Below are 24,833 nucleotides of genomic sequence, written 5' to 3' on the forward strand. Positions count from 1 at the left end.
TTGATTTAGTTAATATTTTAATAAAATAATGTACAAAATAATGTTACCAGAGATACAGTCTCTCACTATTTTAACCCCAGTGAAAAAAAATACCATTTCATAATCACAGGTCACCTGAAAACCAGCACACGTTCTGAAACCTGAATCACAATATTCTCACAATCAATAAACATTAAAACTGGACAGAACAAGTTAATTTTTACTGTAGTTACTCTCATTCATGTAAAACACACATAAGCCAAAGAATATAACAATAATAATAATACTAATAAATAATAATACATTTAATTTGTACTGCACTTTTCATTCATAGTGAAACACATTTATACTTCCTGTTACTGAGAAAGACAGAAACAGCCATTTAAATAATGATTCGGTCGATTAATTTGTTAACGAGAACTGATGGAAATCGACTAAAATTAAGACTAAACAGAAAGACAAAATTAGACTTTAACACTTCACAGCAGAGGCTTTCAAATCTGTGACACAAAACTCAAAGCACAATGATATTTGTTGTAATAAATATACACAGAGACCAACAGACACTGTGTATTTGTATGTGGATACTGTGTGTGTGTGTGTGTGTGTGTGTGTGTGTTAACTTCACGGTCAGTCGGTTCAACTTCTTGCCGGATGGCCGCTGCATTTTTTTTTAGTTTTTTTTATAATGCGGTCCCGACTCCTGCAGCGTAAACGCACCGCCTCCATTCAGATGAAGAGGAGAGCTGCATTGCTGGATTTGGTGTGAACGTGGTCTTAGGAGTAGAAGGTGAGGACGCTCTGGTGGTTTCCTCGGACCAGCAGCAGACGCGGGAGGTCTTTAGACAGCGTTTCCATCCAGCACATGTAGAGGGCGCTCGACACGGTGCCCTTCCTGGCCAAAGGCATACTCCTACACAGAGAGAGAGGAAGAAAATATCAGCGATGGCTTTAAAGGTTGGCGGCTGAAGTGGTTGAACGACTGACAAATTAAATGGTTGATTTATGTGTTTTTTTATTCCTGTGGTGTCAGAGTGGAACTTATTTTTTTAAACATTATATTTATTCTGCTTTAAACATATATGTCAAACATACAAAACACAATAATAAAAAAGAAAAGAAAAAAACAAAGGAAAAGAAGAACATTACTCGTAGGGATGCACGATGTTATCGGCACGTCATCGGTATCGGCCGATAAAAGCTCTAAAATGAAATATCGGCCATTTCTGCCGATAATGAGAGACCGATTTGTTGCCTTCTCCTCACAGAGATAGATCGTTTTTTCCAGCCTTTTTTATGAGGATGTGTTGGCCAAAACACAGTTGCAGCAGTGGTTTGGAGGTACAGGAAGACTCAAACTACCAGTAATAGAAGGCGCAGTGGCCGTCCTCGGAAAATGCACAATTCGCTAATTACACAACCTTCCATTGAAAAACAGAAGTGCTTCTGACTCGGCACAAGGATCATCTGTGGAAACTGGTGTTTCAGTCAGCAGTGAGAGGTGGAGGCAGAATTCACTAGACTACTGGGTTCAGGTATGAAGTCACTTTAAGGCTCCCTCTTGAACTCTATCAGACATCTTTGATCTGTTTTTTATCGGCATTGTTACCCCTTTAATAAAGAAACGCTACAAAGTTCAAATAAACTGCTCTGAACACGCTCTGTTAGAAAAACTCCAGATAGGAAAGAGTTCAAATATATAACAGAACATGATGTATCTTTCATGTCATTTTAAAAGAACTTAATACTGTTTTAACAGTATTTTTCACCAGGAAACAGAAAAGTCCTTACATGACGATGAGTTTGGCGTTGCTGGAATGTTCCTTCAGCAGCTCGTTCAGCCGGATCTGACGGTTGGTCTGAAAGTCACAAATATCACATAAACAGCTCTAACGTCACGGCTAACTAAAGCGGAGCGTTGTGATTGGTCAGAGTTGATATGGCAGCAGTATCTGGGCGGTACCTTGGCCTTGTAGAGCTCCAGTTCGTTGTCAGTGATCCTCCAGGGCTCCTGAGCCTTCAGCCTCTCCGCAGCCTCCTGCTCCATGTCGTCTTCCTTCAGCCTGTACGGCTCGATCAGCTCCTTAAAACTCAGCTTACTGAAAGATAATATAGAAATATCATTATTATTATTATTATTATTATTATTATTATAAGTTATTATATATAAACAAATTGAAACCTGTTTAAACTAATGTCTAAGACTACAGATGACCATTATTTTAATTATAGATTAAACTTCCTGTTATTTTCTCAACTAATTGATTAAAAGTACAAGGTGACTCATATTTGAGAAGCTGGAACCAGGAAATATTTGGCATCTTTTAATGTAATTAGTTTCTTTTTTATTTTAAAGCACCTGTATGTAGGTTTTGGGAACTCTTAGTTGTAGACTCACGTGTTACAGACTCCAGGATGAAAACAAAATGTTTTGTTTGTTTTGAAGGTGAATTGATGGGCTGAAAGTATATAGCATATAGATTATGGGGACTCGCATGAATCAGCAATTAAACAAGACTTTAATTCTATTAAAATACATTAATTTTTTGCTTTATTTTTTCTCTTATTTCTTCTAATTTTGTCCTTATTTTTTGTACTGAAAGAAATGTTAAGATATGTATTTTTAATGTTTTCTTTACACTTATGTTTTCCTGCTTCTGTTCGAATAAATATGAATTTTACTAAAATCTTATGTAAGTAAAGAAGGTGCATCCTTTAGTGCAAAACATTACATTCATAAATGTTTTAAAGAATAGTTTCTGATGAACCAGGTCTCTCAATTTCCTAATGATTTGTTCAACTTTGTGCTGAAAATCATTTTATCATTCTTTTCAAACACTGTAAATCTTATTTTGTAATTCATTTTTTTACATCATCATATCAGCTCATGAACTCAGTGAGTAATGCTGTTTTAAGTGAACTCGAGGAACTAAATCAGAGTTCGTACTTGTGTTTCTTGGGTTTGGTGTTGATGTCTCCCAGGACGTTGATATCAGAGAAGTCGATCCTGAACCTGCTGAGCAGCGTGGCCATCCTGACGGGACAGATGATAACAGCAAATTAGAAATGTAGAAAGTCAAAAAGACGCTTCGTTTATACTCGTCTGAAGTGGTTAATTGAGATAAATCAGATAAAGTCGTGAAGATTTTGTTTCCTGTTCAAGTGAAAGTGTCGACTCACACTCGGCGGTCGTGGTCGATGCGGTTGATCTTCCCGCCGATGAAGACGCGAATCCTGCAGTCGCCCCACTTGCTCCTGTTGGTCAGCAGGTAGGGAATCAGCAGAGTCAGGCCTGCAAACACAAACACAAACTCACTTTACTCATAAAAGTTTAACATTTACTTTTAATATTTTCCTTATCCTCTCTGCTGCATCTGTTTTTGTTGCTATTTATCTCTAAATCACATGAACTTACTGCACATTCACACTGTGTAAAATGTTTTTTTGTAATTTAACATAAATATTTATGTGGTGATGTACTTCCTTGTGTTTTAATATTTGTTAAAATTCATATCCAAGAATTTTAAAATGAAAAAAAAAAAATTCTATCTAGCGAGGAAGATTCAGCAACAAAGAGACATGAAACGTCTGTCATGAGGTTTTCTAAAACATTTTGCTGTAAAGTTCTCCTCAGTCTTTCATATTCTATATTCTGTAATAAAACACGGAGGAGGCACATTCTACGTGACAAACTTTTAGCTACAAATGCTGAACAAAACAGTAGTGTGATCTGAGTTTGTTATTGAGTTTAAAAATGTGTTTAAAGCGTGATGGATTCATTCTGTAAGCTGGTTTCTGATCATTTTGTTAATTCATTATAGTATAAAAAAAAACATCTACATCATGTCATTGTAAAACAGTCATAAGCCAAGTGTGCATCCAAACTTTATGCATATTTTAAACAAATTTCCTGCACTCCAAAATGCAAATGAATGGTTGTTTCTGTCCAAACCACTGCAGAAGAAGAGGACACAACAAGATGACATCTGGGCTTTATGTCTGTGTATATCTTCCTGAACATTGTTGTGTGTAATTACATCACCAGCTACTAGAAACTGGAGAGAAATTCCTTGTATGTGTAAACATATTTGGCCAATAAACCTGATTCTGATCAGCAGTCAAACCTCAAGTGAAAGAAAACCATATGGAAAATGTGATAACATGACATTTCTGTTTGTTTCATGAACTAATTTGAGCAGGAATACACAAAATACTAACCACTATAAATCTACATATATCAAATACATGAATCAAAAGTTAGGAAAGGGGTTTTCTACTCAAAACATGGTCGTGGACCAACTTAAAACTTCTTTTTCTTCTAGAGTGAGCGACATGTTTTTCAGGCTAAACAAGCTCGTCCACTTGCAGAAAATGTTTAAATAAATATCTAGAAGTTTTCAGTTGGTCCAAAGCTGAGTCTTGCTGTGCAGCAAGCCCTTTATTCATTATAGATATTAGACATAAAACTGACCTCCATCATCAAACAGCCACCAGACATCGATGGTTCCTTTGCCTTGTTTCTTCTTAAACTGCTGACTGGCCTCCAACAGTCGCTGGTCGGTCAGACTCAGAGGAGACTTGGTGTCTGTAGCAGGTGACAACAAATAACATAGCAGGACATTAAGTAAATAAAAGAGTTGATAAAAGTTAACATCCCCTGAAAATCTTGTCTTTGTTAACCTCCAGTGGTTTAACTCCTCACCTTGCAATGATGAGGTCATCACAAGTTAATCATTTCATTATCTAGAGAAAACAAGCTTTGTTATCTTGAGATAACAAGAGAATCAACCCGTTATAAAGTTGTTTCCTTTTATTAATTATGATGTTTATCAGAGATCAGGAGTGTCATGCCAGCATGCAATGATGGGGTCTTGACAAGTGTAGCAACTGAATTAAGCTACTTCAATCAAGATCTAACATAGGCCCGGTGCCACAAAGGGGTTTTAAGGGGACTCAGCCCCCTCAGGTATATTTTTTGCCCCCTCTGTTTAACAACAACATTATTGGCTGAGATACATGTGACTATCGCTGAGCAGTTGTTTCAGAACCATGGACAGCACTGTTTGTTGGGCACCACACACGATATGATGGTTTATTTTGTAAGAATTCTGCTGGTTTGGCGTGTCAGAGAATTACTTTACCAGTATCATTTTAGGCTATTTGCATGGGCGTATGCTTGGGCCACGCTTTCAATAGTATATATATATAATACTAATATAGTATATATATAAATAGAACTTTCAGCCCTAACTACATTTTCCCCCTTTGTAGTAATCCACAGACAGAAGCGACAGCTGTTAGCAACTGTTGATTTCACTCATCAACATCCCAGCATGCAAAGCTGCACCTGGCTACATTTTGCTCAAACTTGCAGCCTTGTAGTCAGTCAGGCAGACGTCAAATCACGTTCCCACCAACAACAAACCAAGACCACCTCCTCTAAAGGGTCTCTGTGTGGTTGTTTTGGTCTGATTCCAGTGTTCAGATCTGCACAAACGAATTGTATCAAGGAGGAAAACCAAATTCAAATTCAACCAGACTAAACAACGCAGGTTTGAAACACCCTGAGTGTCTAGTATAGAGACAGGTTCAGGATGTATTTAGTCTAGCTTAGCAGACAGACTGGAAGCAGGGAGAATCCACTAGTCTAGGGTCATCAAAAGAGAGACAATCAGCCATCCAACAACTCCAAAGTTTTCTGATTTACATGTTTTATATTTAATGGAGCTTGTTTAGCTGTTTCTGTCTGTTTCCAGTTTAAAAATCCACTACAAATAGACTACAAAAAATGTGCAATGAAAAATAACAAGATGTTAAGGCTAAGAAGATTAGCCTTAATTCCTTCCTCCCTCTTTTACCTCTAATGATGAGCGGGCTGCTCTGGTTGCTGGTGGTTTTGGAAGGACAGGAGTCAGTGTCTGAGTCTTTAGTCACACTGACAGAAACCACCACGTCTTTACTGCCAATCGGTGGCTTCTCCTGGGCCGACAGTAGTTCATCTGCAGTGACGCACAGAGAGACAGATACAGTTCATACAGTAGATATACAGACAGACTGATAGACATACAGACACAGACGGACTGATGTACCTTGTCCCTGGATGTGAGAGATGTCGAGTCCTTCCTGCAGGCGGAGGATCACGACTCCAAACTGCAGGTCAAAGGCATCACTGGAACATAAAACACATAATGAAACTCAAGACTTCATCGTCCTGCAGAGGGAATATGATTTATAGATCAAATGTAAAGTTATAAAGAGTAAAAAGAAAAAAATGTCTTTCATTCACTTAGTTTGTGTTTGTCTTTATGTTTCTATTTTATTTTGTCCACTATTGTAAATAAAAGAAAGCAAAAATGAACTTTACTCAAACTGGAATACAAAAAATAAAGAATTCCAGCTGTAGAGTTACATGAAACATTAATTCATTCTCTTCTAAAGTAACTATAGATGTCAAACAATTAAAAATCTGTTTTATCATCACTCTGCTGTTATGTATCCTAATGTTGCATAGAATAATATTTATAAGATTATTAAAGAGTTTGTGTTAATTTGATAAATACATTAAGTGTTAAGTGATCTTTGTTTTCCAAATACTGATACTGACACTTCCAAATTAAAAATGTAGTTATAGTTAGTTCTAGTTATACAAACTAATGTTTGGCCATTTTGTCCTCTGCTGAATCTCTGTATTATAAATTATAAAGCCCACCAGGGCTGAACATCCTTTCTGGCTGCAGATGAATCTCGGTGGACACTAATCCAAAACTTCAAAAATGTTTGGTGCAAAAAAAGTACCTTTGTAAAATGTTATTAGCTTTTTAAAGGACCAGTGTGCTGGATTTAGTGGCATCTAGAGGTGAGGTTGCAGATTACAACCAACTGAATACCCCCCTCCTCCTCCCCTTCCAAGTGTGTAGGAGAACCTACGGTGTCTGCAAAACTCACAAAAAACTTGAAAGGCCCTCTCTATAGTCAGTGTTTGGTTTGTCCGTTCTAGGCTACTGTAGAAACATGGCGGTGCAACATGGCGGCCTCCCTCTGTAGATATAAATGGCTCATTCTAAGTAACGAAAACACAACGTTTCTTATTTTCAGGTGATTATACACTAATGAAAACATATTCATGAATATTATATTCCATTTCTGCCAAGTCCGTTCGACTAGCTGCCACTAAATTCTACACACTGCACCTTTAAGACATGATGAATCCTTACTGTATGGTGTTGATGTAAATCTCCACGTCTCTCATGTCTCCTTCACTCCAGTTGTTCTTGAAGCCCATAACCAATGTGTTCGGCCTCAGGCGGCCGAGACCGACAGACTAAAGAAACAACAAGCCACACGTCACCAGATGTTCCAGAAAACTTGCAGCTATTTCTGACTTTTAGAAGAAAAAAAACAGGAAAATAATCCTCACAGAAAATAAAATCCAAAGGAAAGTAGTTGTGTATGTGAGAAAGTGTTCGTATTGAAAGACATTAGTAGATTAAATGTGTATTGAGGTACAAAAGGATAGATTAGAATGATTTGGATAAAATGTACTACTGTCAGAACTAAGAACACAGCATTAAAACCTGCTATGACTCCCACATCAATTATCATATAATAATTAATGAGATATCCACCTCATAGACCTGACAGCTCAATGCTGGAGAGAAAGCTCTTATTCTTACAGAGGTTTGGAGACCAGATGTTGTTACCTGCAGGAGGAACTGCGCCCCGTGCCTCAGGTTGTCAGCGAAGACGTGAGAGTAAAAGGCTTTGATACGTTTTTTAGTGAGCCAGCGCTGACAGCGGGCGTTATCCTGCGACAGCTCCTTAAAGTTCGGCCGACGAGACACCTGAACAGAAGAGAGACACAGGTGATGGAAGGAGAAGATCTTCTCTTATTATCTAATTATGTGGATGTTTCCTTTGAAGTGTGTACGTACAGTCCTGACGTGACCGCAGACCATGAGACCGATGTTCTTGGTGAAAGAATGAACCAGATGAAGCAGAGCAGGACGAGAGTTTGGATAACCGGTCAGCACCAAACACTGCGGCCTGCAAACATAGAATACAGATGAATGATTATACTGACGATTATAAGTTAAGTCCAGAGTGACGTCTTCAGATGTTTTATTTCTACAGTCTCAAACTCAAAGATATAAGTTTATTATCATGTATGACAAAGAAAAGCATCAAATTCTCACATTTAAGAGGCTGAAACAAGCAAAAGTTTGGCATTTTTAGTTCGATCGATTAATCAATTAATGACTATTTGTTTCAGCACTAGATTATACTCTCCTAGACCTCAAATTTAAGGAGGTTTTAGAAGTTTTAGGTTTAAGAAGGATTTTAAATTTTGATCCAAACACTAGAACAGATGTTGTTAACTAAGGAATTACTGAGGAATTTAATTAAACTGTTACTAATCTGTGGTCTAAACATCTTTTTCTGCAATATCATTCTGCTTTATGTTTTTATCTAAAGCACCATAAAACAGCATCAATGGATGCAGATCTAAGAATTAGAGGTCTAAGTGAAAATAAAAGCTTTAACAGTTTTACGTCTAAACACAGAATCAAAGACCAACTCAAACCCTCGAGCTGACCTGAAGTTTTTGACGTGGTCCTCGACTCCGGTGAGGTTCAGACAGTGAGTCAGAGCCTGGTTGTAGATCAGAGCCTGAGTGGACGAACCCCAGTTCACATCTGCAGGAAATTACACAAACTGGTTACAGTGCTGATAAAATAATGTGATCAAGAGTTGAAGGGGCAATGAGATAAAGTGTAGAGTAAAATACAGTCCTGTAGGGTTTATTAGACAACCTGGCTCTTGTGGAGATATTAATAGAGGTTTTTATTTCAGATCAAAAGTCGATTCCTTACAGTTCAATTGGCTAAACACACCTGACCCAACTAATCAGCTGTTGGTGTCACAGAGTAGAGAAAATAAGAGTACAGAAGAGTTGAGTAAAGAATAGTAGAGAACAGAAAAGTAGACTGGCGGTATTGTAGAGTCAAGTCAAGTCCGTGGAGAAGAAAAGAGTGGGGCAGAGTAAAGTTGAGAGTCGAGAAAAGTAGAGTAAAGCAGATTAGAGAAGAGTAGAGTTGAATCGAGTAGAGAAGAGAAGACTAAGGCACAGTAGATTGGACCAGATTGAAGTAGAGTAGAGACTAGTAATAGTAGAGTGGAGTACAAAAGATTAGAATACAGCAGAGTCATGTCGAGTAGGGTGGAGTAGAATAAAGTCAAGGCCAGTAGAGAACAGTAGAGAAGAGTTGAGTAGAGAAGAGTCAAGTCAAGTAGGGAATAGTAGAGTAGAGAAGAGTAGAGTTGATTCTAGTATAAAGAAAGAGAATAAAGCAGAGATTGGAGACTGAAGTAGTCCAATAGAGTAAAGAATAGTAATAGTGGAGTCAAGTACAGTAAAGTAGAATAGGGCAGAGATGTATCGAGTAGAGCAGAGTAAAGTCGGGGCCAGTAGAGAACGGTAGAGTCGAGTAGAGAAGAGTAGAAAACAGTAGAGTAGAGTCAATTTGAGTAGAGAAGAGTAAGGCAGAGATTGGAGTAGAGTCTAACAGAGTAAAGAATAGTGATAGTAGAGTCGAGTACAGTAGAGTAAAGAATAGTGTAAAATCAAGGCCAGTAGAGAATAGTAGAGTAGAGTAGAGTACGGCAGGTAAGGTCTGTGCAGACAATAGAACCAATACATAATAATAGAAGCCTGTTTAACCTCTGAAGCTCCAATCAGAGCAGTTTCGTCACATTCTCTGGAGTCATACATTCATGTTGAATGTATGAACGCCGTAATGTGACGCCGTCATGTTCTCACCGGGTTTCTTGTAGCCGACGTAGATGTAGAGAGCGAGGATGATGAGCAGGGTGACCAGAGCCGCCCACCAGTTGATGACAAACATCACCACACAGCACAGGATCGCCCCCGCCAGAGACACCCACATGTTGTAGTACTTGAAGCTGGGACGCCACCCTGTGGCGAGAGACGAGAATGACATGAAAAAGAACCACGCTAGAAGGACAACAGCCAATCTGATGTTTCCGTCTCGTTTAAGTCACATGATTCATGTACAACATAATTTATTCACTATGCCTGTTTCCATTGCACTTTGTTGCATCTTATTATTTTTATTACACTTGTATTTCCTTTTATTGTTATCAATCTATCAATATACCAAGTTTTCCTCCTGATCTGAGCATAAAATTGTTGCAATATATTGACTTTTTTTAAAAATTCTGGCTGTTTTTTTAAATGCACAAACTGAAAATATGAATAAAAACATGAAACTGTGACTTTACTTACCTGGAGAGTTGGCCAAGGAGGCGTGGAAGACGGAGAAGTTGATGAGAGCGTAGGAGGCCAAGAAGAAGTTGGAGATGATGGGAGCGATGATGTTCAACTCCGCTAAGAGACAAACAGCAAACAGGTTCAGTTTCTGGTCCTGGTCCTGGTCTGGAGTTTTTACAGTTTCATCATTCAAAGAAATGTCTTATTTTAAATAATTAGGTTTGTATGTGGATGGAGCAGCAGTGATGCGTACAGCAGCCTACCAATGAGGATGAAGGCGAGGCCGATGCAGAAGGTCAGGACGTAACCTCGGAGAGGCTCGTTGTTTTTCCCATAACCCTTTGCAAACATGCCCAGTCCCGGATAGATGTTGTCTTTACACAGAGCCTAGAATCACAACAGCTTTTATTCAGTCATTCATTTCATCTATGAAGTTAATAATTTGTTAATTCAGCTGTTAAGAGACAGATTTGATGTTAAAACAGCGGCTGTGGGACAGACCTGTGTAGTACTGTAGTAGATTCAACATGATCCATATCTCAATCACACATAATGTACTTTAAAATGCTTGTTTTATTTTTAGTTATTGACTTAATTGTTTATCCATCCCCTCATTCATTCACATAAACTGTAAGGATATAAACAAAGGTATTAAAAAGGAAGGAAAATTAGTATTTGGTGCGTCATGTGTTCAATAATTGTTCTGGTTTTCTGGTAAAACCAAATAAAATTTAATAGATAAATAGTTGAATATTAATAATTACAAAACAATAAAATCAGAGCAGAGCTGACAGGTAGCTTCTGACCTGGAAGACTTTGGGCGCGCTGACCAGCGACGCCAGAGCCGACGACAGAGTGGCAGAAAAAATCCCAGCAGTGATCAGAGGACCGAAGCCCGACACCAGACTCATCGCCTGCAACACACACACACACACATACACACACACACACACACACACACACACACACACACACACACACACACACACACACACACACACACACACACACATATATATAGTTCATTTATTTCAAACTGAGAAATGTCCATCCATTAAGGGTTTGTAAACAAGTCACATGACTGACAGGTAGCTTAGCAGTCGTCCCTCCAGGTTAGAGGTTTTGGGATTGTTGTCTGCTCTCTTCTTCTGTGGTGTTTATGCCAGCTGAGAACATATGACCCAGACTCAGTCCTGATCCTACATCTTGTCTTGGTTTGCATGTTCACATGGAGGGTTCACCAAAACGTCCGTCCCAAACCAGTTATTGTGGAGCAGCAGTGGACAATAAAACCCTCCGACAGCCAGTCTGCATCGATGCTGACTTGTCATTTTCCTCTAACCAATCACCACCAACCATTTATCTTGTCTTATCTGTATACTATAGTTTGTATACAAACTATATACCTTTGACCGAATGACACAAAACTGTATTGTTGGACTGATCTAAAAGGATAAAACGCTGCAGGGTTTCAATAAACTGCTTGTTATGAACGTACTCATAATGAAGTCACTGAGCTGCAGGATGAAACACATTTAGCAGCATCTCATTTTCTAGTGCGCACATGTGGAAGCTAAATGTTAACATGCTTTTTGTTTAGCAGGTATAATGTTCACCATCTCAGTTTAGCATGTAAGCATTTTGGTAGCTGAGGCTGGTGGGAACGCCGTAAGTTTAGCAGTTTTTTAGTCATAAACCAAAGTATTTGACAAATGTAAATTTTGACCAGACGTTGGCAATAGAGGAAAAGTCAGAGGATCATCAAAGTCTTTACAGTTCATCCTGAGGGGAACATGACGGTGTGACAATCTATCCAATAGTTGTTGAGGCATTTCACTCAAAGCACAACTGTCAGCGGATCACCAAAGGTATTAGATCGTCCTCTGGGAGCCGTGAATGTCTGAATGTATTAAATTTCATGACAATCCATCAGATAAATGTTTCATCTTTCAGTCTGGACTAAAGTGGCGGATCCACCAACTGATCACCATCACCGTCCTTAGAACCAACAGTTGTTCTTTTAGAAATCAGCAAACATCCATTCTTGTTTGCTCCTGAACAGAATATTTGAATATGAAAATCTCTTCATGACAAAATATTTGCATTGAGCTGAGTTGAAGGACAGAAAACATCTCTGTTCTGTTGTCAAACACGGATACGTACCGACATTATGTGATGTCTGTTAGTCGTTAGTCATGTGAGGCAGAAACCTCGTCCAAGCTTCAGCAGCGTGTAAGAGGACGAGAAACACACACACAGATGTTAGTTTTACTCACATCTGCTAATCTGGTAGATTTTAGTGGTTTTTCTTTTAAATTTTACTAAGCTGTTTAAAATAAAAAAGCAGAATAAAATAAAACGAGAGCAAGTGTTTCTGTGTGTAGTGAAGGACATGATTGTGCACCGTGTCAGGAATATCAGTGTCATTGAGCTATGTGTGTGTGTGTGTGTGTGTGTGTGTGTGTGCGTGTGCGTGTGTGTGTGTGTGTGTGTGTGACGGAGCTGTTCCCAAACAAAGTGCAGCAGAGATAATAGTGACTGTTGTTTTGAGTCACAAGGTTTCTCGCTGGTTGGAGCCAGAACTGAATGAGAGCATTGATGACGTCCACCTACACACACACACACACACACACACACACACACACACACACACACACACACACACACACACACACACACACACACACACACGTTGTCCTAGATCACTTTTGGGGACATTACATAGACTTACATTACTTTTCCTGGAGACTTACCCTAAACTTAATCTAACTCTAACTTTAACCACTGACCCAAAAACCAGCTTTTTCCTAATTGGAGACACAATTTGTCCCCAATCAACTGGTCTTTAGCATGAAATTTGTACTCAAAAGTAGCCTATGACAGACCCACACACACACAGTTTTCCTAACCTCAATTCACACCTTACTCCTAACCTTAACCAGGACCTCAGAAATGACGTTTTGCCTTATTAAGACTGGGATTTGGTCCCCATGAGGACTACTGGTCCTGATAAGGTCGGTGTTTATACTGGAAAAAGGTCACGATGAGGTAACAGGAATGCACACACACACTCAGACACGCAGCCATCAACAACCACATGCAGAGAAACATGATCACAGTACAAGTCTGATACGATTCACACTTCTGTTAAACAACTAGAACTAGAATCTGCAGGTTTTATGTGACAAAGAATCTGTTAATGAGCTTCATTTATGAACCAGATTTTCACACAGATACACACAGTGGCCATATCAATAATATCAATACTCAGTACTGTGATTAATCCATATACAGTATCCTCTGGGTTTTGTTTCAAGTTATATAAGAAAGTTAAAGGAATGATAACCTTTACTTTGAATATTTCAGAATTCTGAGTTTTTATTGATTTTTACTTTGTATCTAGGTATTTATGAAATGTATGATGTGCATTACAGTTGAATTATTTGGTACAGTACAGCAGCAGCATTGTGTGGAAAAGGCAAATTTCCCTCTTAAGTCTTGTCTTATTATAGTTAAATAACACATATTTCAGAGTTTATCTAACTATTTTATTTCAGTGAAATGAACAATGAATGATTGGTCATCATATCTACGTTATAAATGACGTTTTATATCTACTGAAAGCATCAAAATCTATATTATCATATTATATCAAGATACTGTATATATCTGTCAAGGCATTTGGTTTAAAATATTGTGATATCTTGTTGATATTGCCTCATGTCTACTGTTTATTGCCATGTTAGGTCAGTCTTAGACTGTATTTAACAAATTTGTTTTATTACATGTTTTCTCCTTGTTTTAATTTACTGTATTTTTTGTCCTGTAAAGCACTTTGTAACTTCTACTTTGAAAAATGCTTTATAAATAAAGTTTGCTATTTGGAAGAGAACATGAAGGCAAATGTTAACAATATTACACATTCAAATGTTTCATATTATCTGTCCGTTATAAACATCCATTCAATTTAGCAAAAAATGTTTTTTGTATTACATCAGAGATGAGTTTCACCTCAAATAAAATGGATTATTTTATTTAGCTAAACTGGGGGGTTTGTTTACAACCTGTCTGATCGTCTGACCACTCATGTTCCTCCACCTGATGGACATTTTCCAAACAATTTGGAGCATGTATATCATCCTGGTTTCCTATAAAAGGCAACTCTTTTGCATTTACGATCAAAAACTCAAACTTAAAGAGGCACAAACATGATCAAAAATATCCTTTTTTCCCTTTTTTTTCCATTTTTGAATGGAAATATTTGCCTGTAGGTGTGTCTGGTTAGTTTAGAAACCACATCCTGTCACAAATATGGTGGTGATAAAAATAAAACCCATTATATTACACTCAAAATGGCCATTTGGAGAATCCAAAAGGACAGTCATTAATAATATTAAGGGGCATCAAAGCTGCTCTGGTGTCAATCTAAAGGTACAAATTAGTCTGAAGCTGCAAGTAATGACAATTTGTATTATTAATTAATCTGCCAATCATTTTTTCCATTAACAAATTAAGCATTTAGTCTAAAACAATATGAGAAAATAGTGAAAAATGCCCATCACAATTTCCTAGAACACGATGTGGCATCTTCAAATGTCTTGTTCTGCTTCAGTCCTAAACCCAAAGATATTCAGTTTACAGTGATGCATACAAAAGAAACCTGCACGTTTGAGAAGCTGAAACCAGTGACTGTAGTAAACCATCAAACTTCACCCACCAGTTCTCCACTGTTCTCATCAAACACTTATCCATTAACAGCCAATATATCAACAGAAAATGAAACTGCTAACTATTTTGATAATCTAGTAGTCATTTTAGTCATTTTTTGAGCAAAATGCCAAACCTTTGCTGGTTTCAGCCTCTTAAATGTGAGGATTTGATGGTTGTCTTTGTCTTACATAATAGTAAGTATATTTGGGTTTTGGACAGTTTGATGAACAGAAAAGACTTTTGAAGACTTCACCTGAAATTTTATAGGCAAAAAAATTAATCAACTAACTGAAAAAATAATCTGCAGATAAATCGCTAATTAAAATAAAAGTTGGTTTCAGTCCTAAATAAATCAGTAATGCAGATGTTTCTAAAAACCTGGAGCTGAGTGTGTGTCATTGGCTGCAGTGTTACCTGGAAGTCGTTCATCAGGCCGTACTGACAGCCTCCCTCCTTGCAGATGGAGAAGTCGTATCCCAGTGTGCAGGCGGCGTCGGTGCAGTTCACCGTGTCGCTCACCGTGTCATTGTGGTCGCCGGTGGCGTCTCTCACAAGGCAGGAGCCTGAAGGTGGAGAAAACCAACGCACACTATGACATTACTGTGACAAACCTTTGTGAACAGGGCTTACTCCCCTCTTACTCCCCTCGCTTCTACTCTTCTCGTTTCTTTGGTTATATTTAGTTTTTTTACACATTTTCCACTTTCCTGAAATGCAGACGCCACAGATGTTGCACTTGATTCGTAATTTATTTTATGTTTTACACCTCTGTTTGCATTTCACAGTCCTGCCAGTGGTTTCACACTGTTCCAGTGATTTACAGGTGGCTGGAAATACGTCAAGAACCGCAGCTAGTAAACATGGATGTAAACAATGAAGGATTTAAAACACTGAAAAAATCAGCTTTGCAAATGTTTTGTGATTTTTGTCAGATCTCAGTGATACACACAATGAATTCTGATGAGTAACACTCAACTGACAGAAGATTAGAAGCAGAATATTAACCTGCAGAGATGGCGATAACCACGTAGGTGATTCCTGTGACGAGGATGGCCAGCAGGGTTCCTTTAGGGATTGCTGACTGAGGGTCCTAAAGGTGGAGACATGAGGAGATTCAGTTTTATTGTCCACTCAGTTAAGGATTTAAATTTTACCTTCAGCCTCACAAAATTAATGACTCAATACCAAGCTGAAAAATATAGTTTAATTGGCCTGTAACCACGTATCAACAGTGATGTCACAGTGTACTGAACACTTCTACATCACTTCCACGTTAAACTAAAACAAGACTTTCTGCAGGTGAAGATTTTTTCTCTTTGTCAACTACTAGTCACATAAGTGTACCAGATACTATAAATTGCACTTTATGTAAAATACCAAACATAAGAGAATATTTAAACCTACAGCGAGATCTCCAGAGATGTTGGCGCCAGCCAGGATCCCAGTGGCTGCTGGGAAGAAGATGGCAAACACAGAGAAGAACGTCTCTTCCTCTCTGAAGTCTGGACCCAGGTTCTCGAGAAAGATGGCCGCTATTGAAATTAGCAAACCAAAACAGACGAAAATGTAGGCTGGACTTTTGATTACACTTTTTGCAGTGACGAGATCAGGTAGAGTACATCGTAGACTGATTAGGTCATAGAATAGACCAACATTTTGAACAAAACCAAGACAATTAGTGTTTGGCGGGGAAAATGAAGATGCAGACTGACTGTGGTAGCCGAAGAATCCTTTGGGCTCCTTGCTTTCTGTTGGCATGAAGCTTCCTATGAAGTAGTTGGCGATGGCTCCCAGCAGAATAACCAGGAGGACAATCTGAGCCTGGGGCGTCAAGGAGAGAGAGGATCAAGGACTTTATTTTTTTATTTTTATTTATTTGTTTATTTAGCAGGGCACATTAATAAACATTGCTGTAAATGCGCCAGAGTTATCCAAGAGGCTATTTTTCATCTCTAGTCCCTGGACAGATGTTACAGAGTCACCCTAAAGACAGAATATGAAAATGAGATTGAAATTACAAAGTTACTGAGGTCATTTATAAGCATGCAGGAACAATTAATAAAATGAAGAAAGAAGAACATATATAATATTAATAAAAAACATCATTCAGGACATCCTTAAAACATGCAACACAGAGACTCATGGTACAAGATATGCAAGACAATAAATACATGAAGATATTAATGTTAATAGAAAAGTAGATTGAATAAGACCACATTGAGCTGTGTTGTTAGACACTAACTAGAACATGCAAAGCAGAAGCACAGATACAAAAAACATGCACAGTATGTAAAATACATTAATTAGTCTGACACAATAAAAGCAAAACCACAATAAGACATGCAGGTACATGAAGGCAGACTGGCAGCAGCAAGATAGCAAGATGCTACATGTTATGTTATGTTATGTTATGTTATGTTATGTTATGTTATGTTATGTTATGTTATGTTATGTTATGTTATATTTAACATGCTCATATTAGCCATCCTGGCTCTTATCTGATTGGTTTACAGCAAGAAAAAGAAAACAGTAGCGAAAAATGTCACTTTTATTTCAAACGAAATTTATTCATTTATCAGTTTTCAATTCATACCAGCTTAGAAAATGTCCTGGATGTGGTTGTTCCTGGAAAAATGTGGGGAGTGGTGTCCATGTATTTTTTGTGAATCAAATAGAAATTAGCTGTTGGTATTTAGTTTAGTTTAGTTTAGTTTAGTTTAGTTTATTTGGCACTATGTGAAGAGACATAATGTGATTGTGGTCCTTGATGTATTCCTGGCATTCCTCCAACAACTAGTCCAAATTAAACATCACAATATGTCAGAGTATGATCATGGTCATGGTGTTGACTCGCAGTTGGAGATAGGAAGTGAACTCTTGTGTTAAAATCCAATGTTTTGTTGACCCATCTATCCACTCTGACCTCCTTCCTACATGGACTTTGTCGCTCTATAATAATATCACCTGTTTTCTTCCTTTGGTCGTGTCATAATAACTACGGCCACTAGATGGCACTGTCACTTGAATGTAAACATATGTAGTTTTTGGGGCAATTCCTGAAATAACTGATTGTGCCATTTTTCTTGGGAGGACAGTCTTCATTCCTCATTGAAATTCATGACTATCTGATTGTCTCCGACCAGGCAGTTCTCTCAGGTTTCAATAAGTTAAGTGAACAAGCTGCATTAGGATAAATTGGACAGATTTCTCTGTGGAAATTGGCACGGTACAGCACAGCACAGAGTAGGGTGTTGGTACAGTATCAAAGATATCACAAGCAGCCCATTATTGTTTGGTGAACTGACCCAAAGGCTCTAGACAATGTGACCGCTGACACGAATTACAAATAGGGTCTTAAAAAGTATCTTTCTGTGGTGTCTGTCAGTAGATTCACAAATTTACAGATAGTTAATTTATCATTGTTAACAAAAACTGAAACTAAATCAGATTTGGCAATTCATTTCTCATATAGTATGAAGATTGTTCTATAATTACAGCATCTTTCAAATTCTTCTGATTGAATAAGTTTTCATTTTTACAGAAATTAGATAATTAAAGCATGTGTTGCTGTCTGACAAGGTGTCTTTTTTGATACCATCACTACATGGCGCCAAAGTCAGACATTTTGAAAATAACATGTAAATATTTCCCCCAAACTGAAATTAAATAAACAGGTTTTTGTTTATTGGTTTTCTTTGCTTCTTTATTAGACTTGAATGTCTTCTGTCTCAATCCCAGAAAACCATTCAGTAGCACTGAAGTAATCCCACAGCAACACTGTTTAAACATAATTCCAACAGCTGTACTGTCAATGTTGTGTCAGTCTCTGAGGTGTCAGTAGAGGATTTTGAGTGTGGACTATCAAGACCTACCTTGGCCTCCCACTCCATCCCAGCTACAGAGATTCCCAGCAGCAGGATGACGGTCAGAGTCCCGACGATTCGAATGTCATTGAGCTCATCGGTCATCAGGGCGTCAACATCCTGGAACCACCAACCACATCAGGACATGGATCAGAATCAGTGCTCGACAGAAACACACACAGACAGATGTTTTGAATAAGTCTTTCTCACATTAAGCAACTCGACGACCGTCTCGGCGAAGCCCACGACATACATGGCCACAGCCACAGCATTGGCAAAGGCGAAGATGAGACCGATCGAGCCTCCAAACTCTGGCCCCAGACTCCTGGAGATCAGGTAATATGCCCCTCCTGGGCAGCAGGGACACACGGTGTCAATCAGTTTCATCATACCGCACTAGTAAGCTTGGTTTCTAACACAGGTGCTTTATTTTGAAGTGTGCTGATCAAGTAATCACTTTCTTCAGGCTGGTGATGACCCTGATTAGATTATAATCAGATAATTAAAGCATGATGTACCAGAGAAGGGTTGTGTTTTGATTTTTACAACTAGACAAAGACAAATGTGGACGACCCTGCTGTTTGAGCTGAAAATCTGAACTTGGTGTGACGGTTTGGATTTTAAAAGTCTTCTAGAGTAAACTATTGGACAGTAATTATATAAACCATTGCAAGAATTCAGACTTGCATTGGCAGACTTGCATTGGCAGACTTGCATTGGCAGACTTTATTGGCGCTTCAGTGATTGTTAAGGATCCCCATTAGCTTCCTCAAAGTGGTCATTAGTCTTCCTGGGGTCCACACAACAACAGCAATAATAAAACAAAATCGCATTGATCAACATTAAAACAAAAACAAAATTGTCCAGATAGAAAGAAAGGTAATAATGATCATCAAGAAGGTTCCAAAACCGCAATAACTAAAAGTAACATCTATTTAAGAGTCGTCAGACTTTGTTCTCCACCATTGGAAGATTCAATGAAAGCCTGACTTTGTTTAATAGTTAAAATCAATAACGGACATTGCTGCTTTTGAATCTTTAATCACATGGACTAATAATTATGAAAGGAGGTTTTATGAAGTTTGGTCTCAGTTTTAAATGTATATAAAGAAAGAAACATAACAGGAAGTAAATATTTCTAGCATTTTTTCAATGAATCTGTGTTGTATTTATGCTGTACTTAATTCATACATCACTCCCACACCTGCCCTTTATTTTTCTCAGTTTATTGGTTTGTCTTACTTTTCTATGTACCCAGATTTGTTTTGTTTTGTTTATTCTGTCACTGTAATGTGTTGTCTTGTACTGCTTATCTTTTATTAACTTTACTGTAAAAGTTAATAAAATACTTTATGTACAAAAGGAAATCTTCTAGTGTGTTGTTCTAATCCTCCGTATTTTGGGAAAACTGGGTCATAAACAAAAGAAACTCTTCTCACCAAGCAGATAACACTTTCAAAAGCCCATATACAGCCTGAGCATCTGTTGTCTCACCTCCTCGAACGAAGCCGTTGGTTGCAATGGCAGAGGTAGACAGACCGGTGATGGTGGTGACCAGAGTGGCCATGAGAATGATCGCAATCGTCAGTCCTGTTACACAAACACACACACAAACAAAATCAATGAAGTTACAGAGGAGAAGACTTTCATTCAAAACATCAACTCAGTCGCAGCAGAATGATCACACTATGCAACCATGTTAAACAGATCTGCCCCAAAAATATTTCAAGCAGCCATAAATCTAATCCAGAATGCAGTAACATCATTTTGGGTTAGCTCGCAAGCTAATCTTGACATAACTGTTCTCCATTGTTGATCATAGCACAACTACTGTGCCTGTTAATCGGAAACATTAAGATGGTTAACTCAACTTGTCTTCAGGCTAACCACCTGGCTAAGGCAAAAAAATTATCATAAACTGTCATTTATCTAATCTTATAGCAATCATTTTATGTTTTTGAACAGCTGAGTTTAATTTAGTTAATGAGTTAATGCTGGGTTTACAACTTAAAGGAGTGTGATGTGTTGCATTTTTTTTATTGTCAACAAATTTCATGGAAAGATCGAAACCAATAATGTGTTATTTTATCTCTCAATATATTCTGACTTCCTTAATGTGGTTCATACTGAAGACATAAATCTTTAAAAATAGCTCACAAATGTATAATTCATTTTTATTTTAAAGAGCTCAGTAATTTCCTGAAACAGCTGGCCACTGCACTTTTTAACAAATGTTACTCCAACAGGAGGAAAAAGTGCATTTGTTGGGGACTATTTTCAGAGGCGGATAAATCCACATTTGGTGCTCTAATGAGTATTTCTGGCAGCAGGCTGGTGTGTGTGAGAGAGTCAAAATAAACTACAGAGTGTGTGTTTCATAGTAGTTGAAGGAACATGTCAACCAGTTCAGTGGTGTGACTCATTGGTGTGTTTTTTATAGTTTTTGGATGACAACGGAGCTCTAAGGCACAGAGCAATAAGATATATCAGGCAAATTCTTGTTAGTGGATCTATTAATTGTTGGTTTTGGTCTTTATGTGGGATTTGTTGACAAGAAGATAAATACTGAATAGACCAGACTTATCCTTTAAGTAGTTGGCACATCCTACATATTGTACATCTTGAGGAAGGCTTTATACTTATCGGGTGGTCTGGAGTAGAGGAGGTCCCCTGAGTCCTCTAATGGAGACCGCGTGTACACAAAATCAGATTTATAAGATCCATCTGTTTATTTGTACATACCAATGCCAGCCTGTCCAACAATCCAAGACATTCTGATGAACAGCATCACACCCCAGATATTAAGCATACAGCGGACCTGCAACACACACACAAACACATGGTTAACCTTGTGGGGACCCGCTTCTTGTCCCCAGATGTGACTATGAGTCTTAAGTCCCCGTAATGTCATTAAAACATGTACACACAGTTCGGCTCCAGATTCATTCTCGATATAAAACCAGAGTGGAAAAGCAGTCCTCTCCCCTGATTCTTCACATTTATTTGATAAACTGAAGTTATTTAGTTGTCATGAGATTATTTTATTCAAGTCATCATAACCAGAGGCTATGAAGTGTGAAATTGAATAAATGATTTTAAGTTTAATATCACAGGGAGAAGGTGTTCACACTAACCAGGACTCCTTTGACCCAACCAAACTTGACAGTTCCTCGTTTCGCCTCCTTCGCTGCCAGCGCCGCCGCCTCCTCAGCTGCTGAGGGCTCCTCTCCATTGGCCAGACCATCCTCAAATGGCTCCTGACAACCAATCACAGCCAAGATAGTAATGAGAGAAAGTGGACCAGAGCTGAGACAATAAGTCAACTCATTGATATTGAATTGAATTGATAAACAAAAAAATCAGTCTCGGTTTAATCACTAAACATTTCATAATTAATTAATTGAATTTAGAAATGGGTGCTCTGATTGGCCAGCCATCATTTTCAGGCATAGATATACACAAGTAGTTGCTACACTGGACGCTGCTAGTCTTGGTATTGATACGTGAACATGGACGTCACATTGGTCTGATCTACTTGTCACAAAATATGAGACATTTATGTGTAACACAGAAAACTTTGTTGATCAAAAATTATGTTTTTTATACAAAAATACTTGTGTTTAATGCAAAGTAACATTACGCTAATATTACTTAAATAAAATAAAGTTGAGCCAATGTTTTGTAATTATGTTAAAAGTATATTCTGTTTTCTCATTGTGTTGTAAAATGGCAATTATGATGATTTTAATGTCACTGCATGTCAAGATGCTTCTCTTTGAAACTATAGATGGGTGACAAATGAAAGGAAAAACCTGAATAAATGAGTAGAAAATCAAGCCAACTCAACACCAATGCAAGATTTTGGAGCGACATGTTAGACAAAACTCTTCACTGACATCATCAAAACACCAAAAGAGGAAATATCTTTTGGAAGAATGTTTGGAAACTTGGAGAATCTGCTGTTCTGGAGGCTCGTGGTGGAATAACACCATACTAACATGCTATATTTTAGGTTTTAATTCAATTTGTCACCAGTCTGTATCTCATATCTTAAGATTACTGTAAAATTTGAACCAACAGTCTGCACTTTACGTGTTGCTTCACCGTAATCAGAGGAGACAGCTGTAACTTCCTGCTGTCACGATACTGTCAATGCTCCCTGTTAATGTACAATATAGCCACCTGATTGTACCCGAGGAGTGGGAGCACGGCTGGGGGTGCCTGCAGGGTCATGACAGACAGCATTGTATGTGTGTGTCTGTGTGTGTGCGTGTGTGTGTGTGTGTTTGGGTCATGCCTCCAGTGATGTCATTGAGCCCACTCGCAGTCTCTCAGGTGGGAGTGAAGGGAATGTTTTCTGTCTTAAGACGTCTGTTTATTCAATTTTTATGGTAATTTTATTCATTGTTTGTGTTTCGGGTTGTTTTATGTTCATGTAGAGTTTTATATACTTGTCTTTATAAAAACAAACATTAAAAAGATTCAATAAATTAATAAATCCATTCAAGAAGAAAATTAAACACTGAACTCAAGCAGACAGGAAATAGTTACTATGGTTTTTCTGCTATGTTTTTTTTATTTTGTGTAATCATTTATTTTATTAATGTTTTAAAATGTTTTATTTCCTTTATCCTCTTATTGTTCTTTCATTTCTCATTGCCTTTTATCTGTTTTTACTGTTTTTTATTTATTGGTTTTCATCATTTTTATTACTTGTGTGTTTTAATCTCAAATTGTTTACATTTGTTCTGTTTTATTATCAGTTTCTCAGACCTCTGTAATAAACTCTGAAATGCATTAATCTGCAGGAAAGGTGCTATATTACTAAAGTTTGATTTATTGATTGATTGAATGTTGTATGTTGGATTGATGATGATGGATTTGGACGATAACATCATCTCTTTTCTCTCACACAATAATAATAATAAAACGTACTTTAACGTCTCCAGAATAAAAAGATTTATCGTGTGTTTGTGTTGTATAGTAGGGGGCTGTGTAAACCTGTTGTTATTACACATATAGATCAATAATATTCATCAAACTGTGCTTGTTCATTGCACTTTGTCACTAATGGATTACCTCTCTTGAGTTTTTAATAATGACATTCTAAATCTTCCTACAATATCCAACATTACTCCCATTAGAATATGTTGCTTTTTACTATAAATGATTCTTAGTCAGAGTGATGGATGTGACACTGATATTAAAACTTTTACTTTATCGAGTTCATCGTGCAGCTCCGACAGCGACGGTCTGGTCAGTTTCTCCCCGAAGGACGCAGCAGTCTGCCGGTAGAACTCGATGTTCGGCACAGCGTCTATGGTGTTGTGTCCGAAGGTCCTCATATAGTAGGTGTTGGAGTGGGAGTCGGAGATGTGGGTATGCCCAGTGCCCGTTGAATGGAGGCTGACCGAGTCGCTCTTGGTCGTGTCCGGCTCGTGGGAGACATCCGGCGGGAGCCCGATGTCCATCGCGCTGCCCAGCGCGCCCGAATCCAGGAACCCCACCACCCTGAACCGGCCTTTGGAGTCATCAGGCGGCTTGGATCCATCGGTGGAAGCCGGGACAGGTGCAGGTGCTGCGGATGATGCCTCTGTCACCACATCCACCTGGAAGCGGCTTTCAGCGGAGCCGCCGGTCTTCAAGGACGGTTTCTGTCCCGACATGTCCGCTCGGATAGAGGATAAAACTGAAGCACCGACAGACTAAGTGCTACCGTGAAATAACCACCTGCTCCAAAACCGCGGGGAGGTCCAGGCAGCAGCGCCGCAGCATTTAGTACCGACTACCGAACAGTCAGAGAGGACACACAGAACCACAGAGCGGAATCAGTCATAAAACTGGAGTCCAAATTAAACGATTTGAGGTGAAAGTTACATACAAACAGTCATTTACTCCTCTGCTGACCACGGGGGAACTCTGGGTACATGCGCCAGGACGCACGGCAAAGATCTGTGCCGCGCGTAAAGGACACCAACTCTCTCTCTCTCTCT

General features: G+C 38.4%; 1 protein-coding gene across 1 annotated transcript; it reads right to left on the bottom strand.

The window, feature by feature from the left end:
• On the bottom strand, nt 1-24,833 carry LOC137169762 (solute carrier family 12 member 2-like). Its single transcript, XM_067573107.1, has 26 exons — nt 24,057-24,833; nt 21,975-22,097; nt 21,583-21,658; nt 20,335-20,430; nt 19,051-19,190; nt 18,850-18,960; nt 16,690-16,798; nt 16,382-16,509; nt 15,983-16,067; nt 15,392-15,540; nt 11,074-11,181; nt 10,531-10,654; nt 10,283-10,384; nt 9,797-9,952; nt 8,573-8,672; nt 7,911-8,022; nt 7,680-7,820; nt 7,194-7,300; nt 6,069-6,148; nt 5,838-5,978; nt 4,451-4,564; nt 3,160-3,271; nt 2,927-3,013; nt 1,943-2,078; nt 1,771-1,838; nt 1-892 (listed from the first exon to the last, which is right to left on the bottom strand). Exons 1-26 carry the CDS (start codon nt 24,504-24,506, stop codon nt 757-759), a joined length of 3,291 nt encoding a protein of 1,096 aa, XP_067429208.1. The 5' UTR covers nt 24,507-24,833; the 3' UTR covers nt 1-756.

This window comes from Thunnus thynnus, chromosome 2 (genome assembly GCF_963924715.1).
Source record: "Thunnus thynnus chromosome 2, fThuThy2.1, whole genome shotgun sequence".
NCBI classification, from domain to species: Eukaryota; Metazoa; Chordata; class Actinopteri; order Scombriformes; family Scombridae; genus Thunnus; species Thunnus thynnus.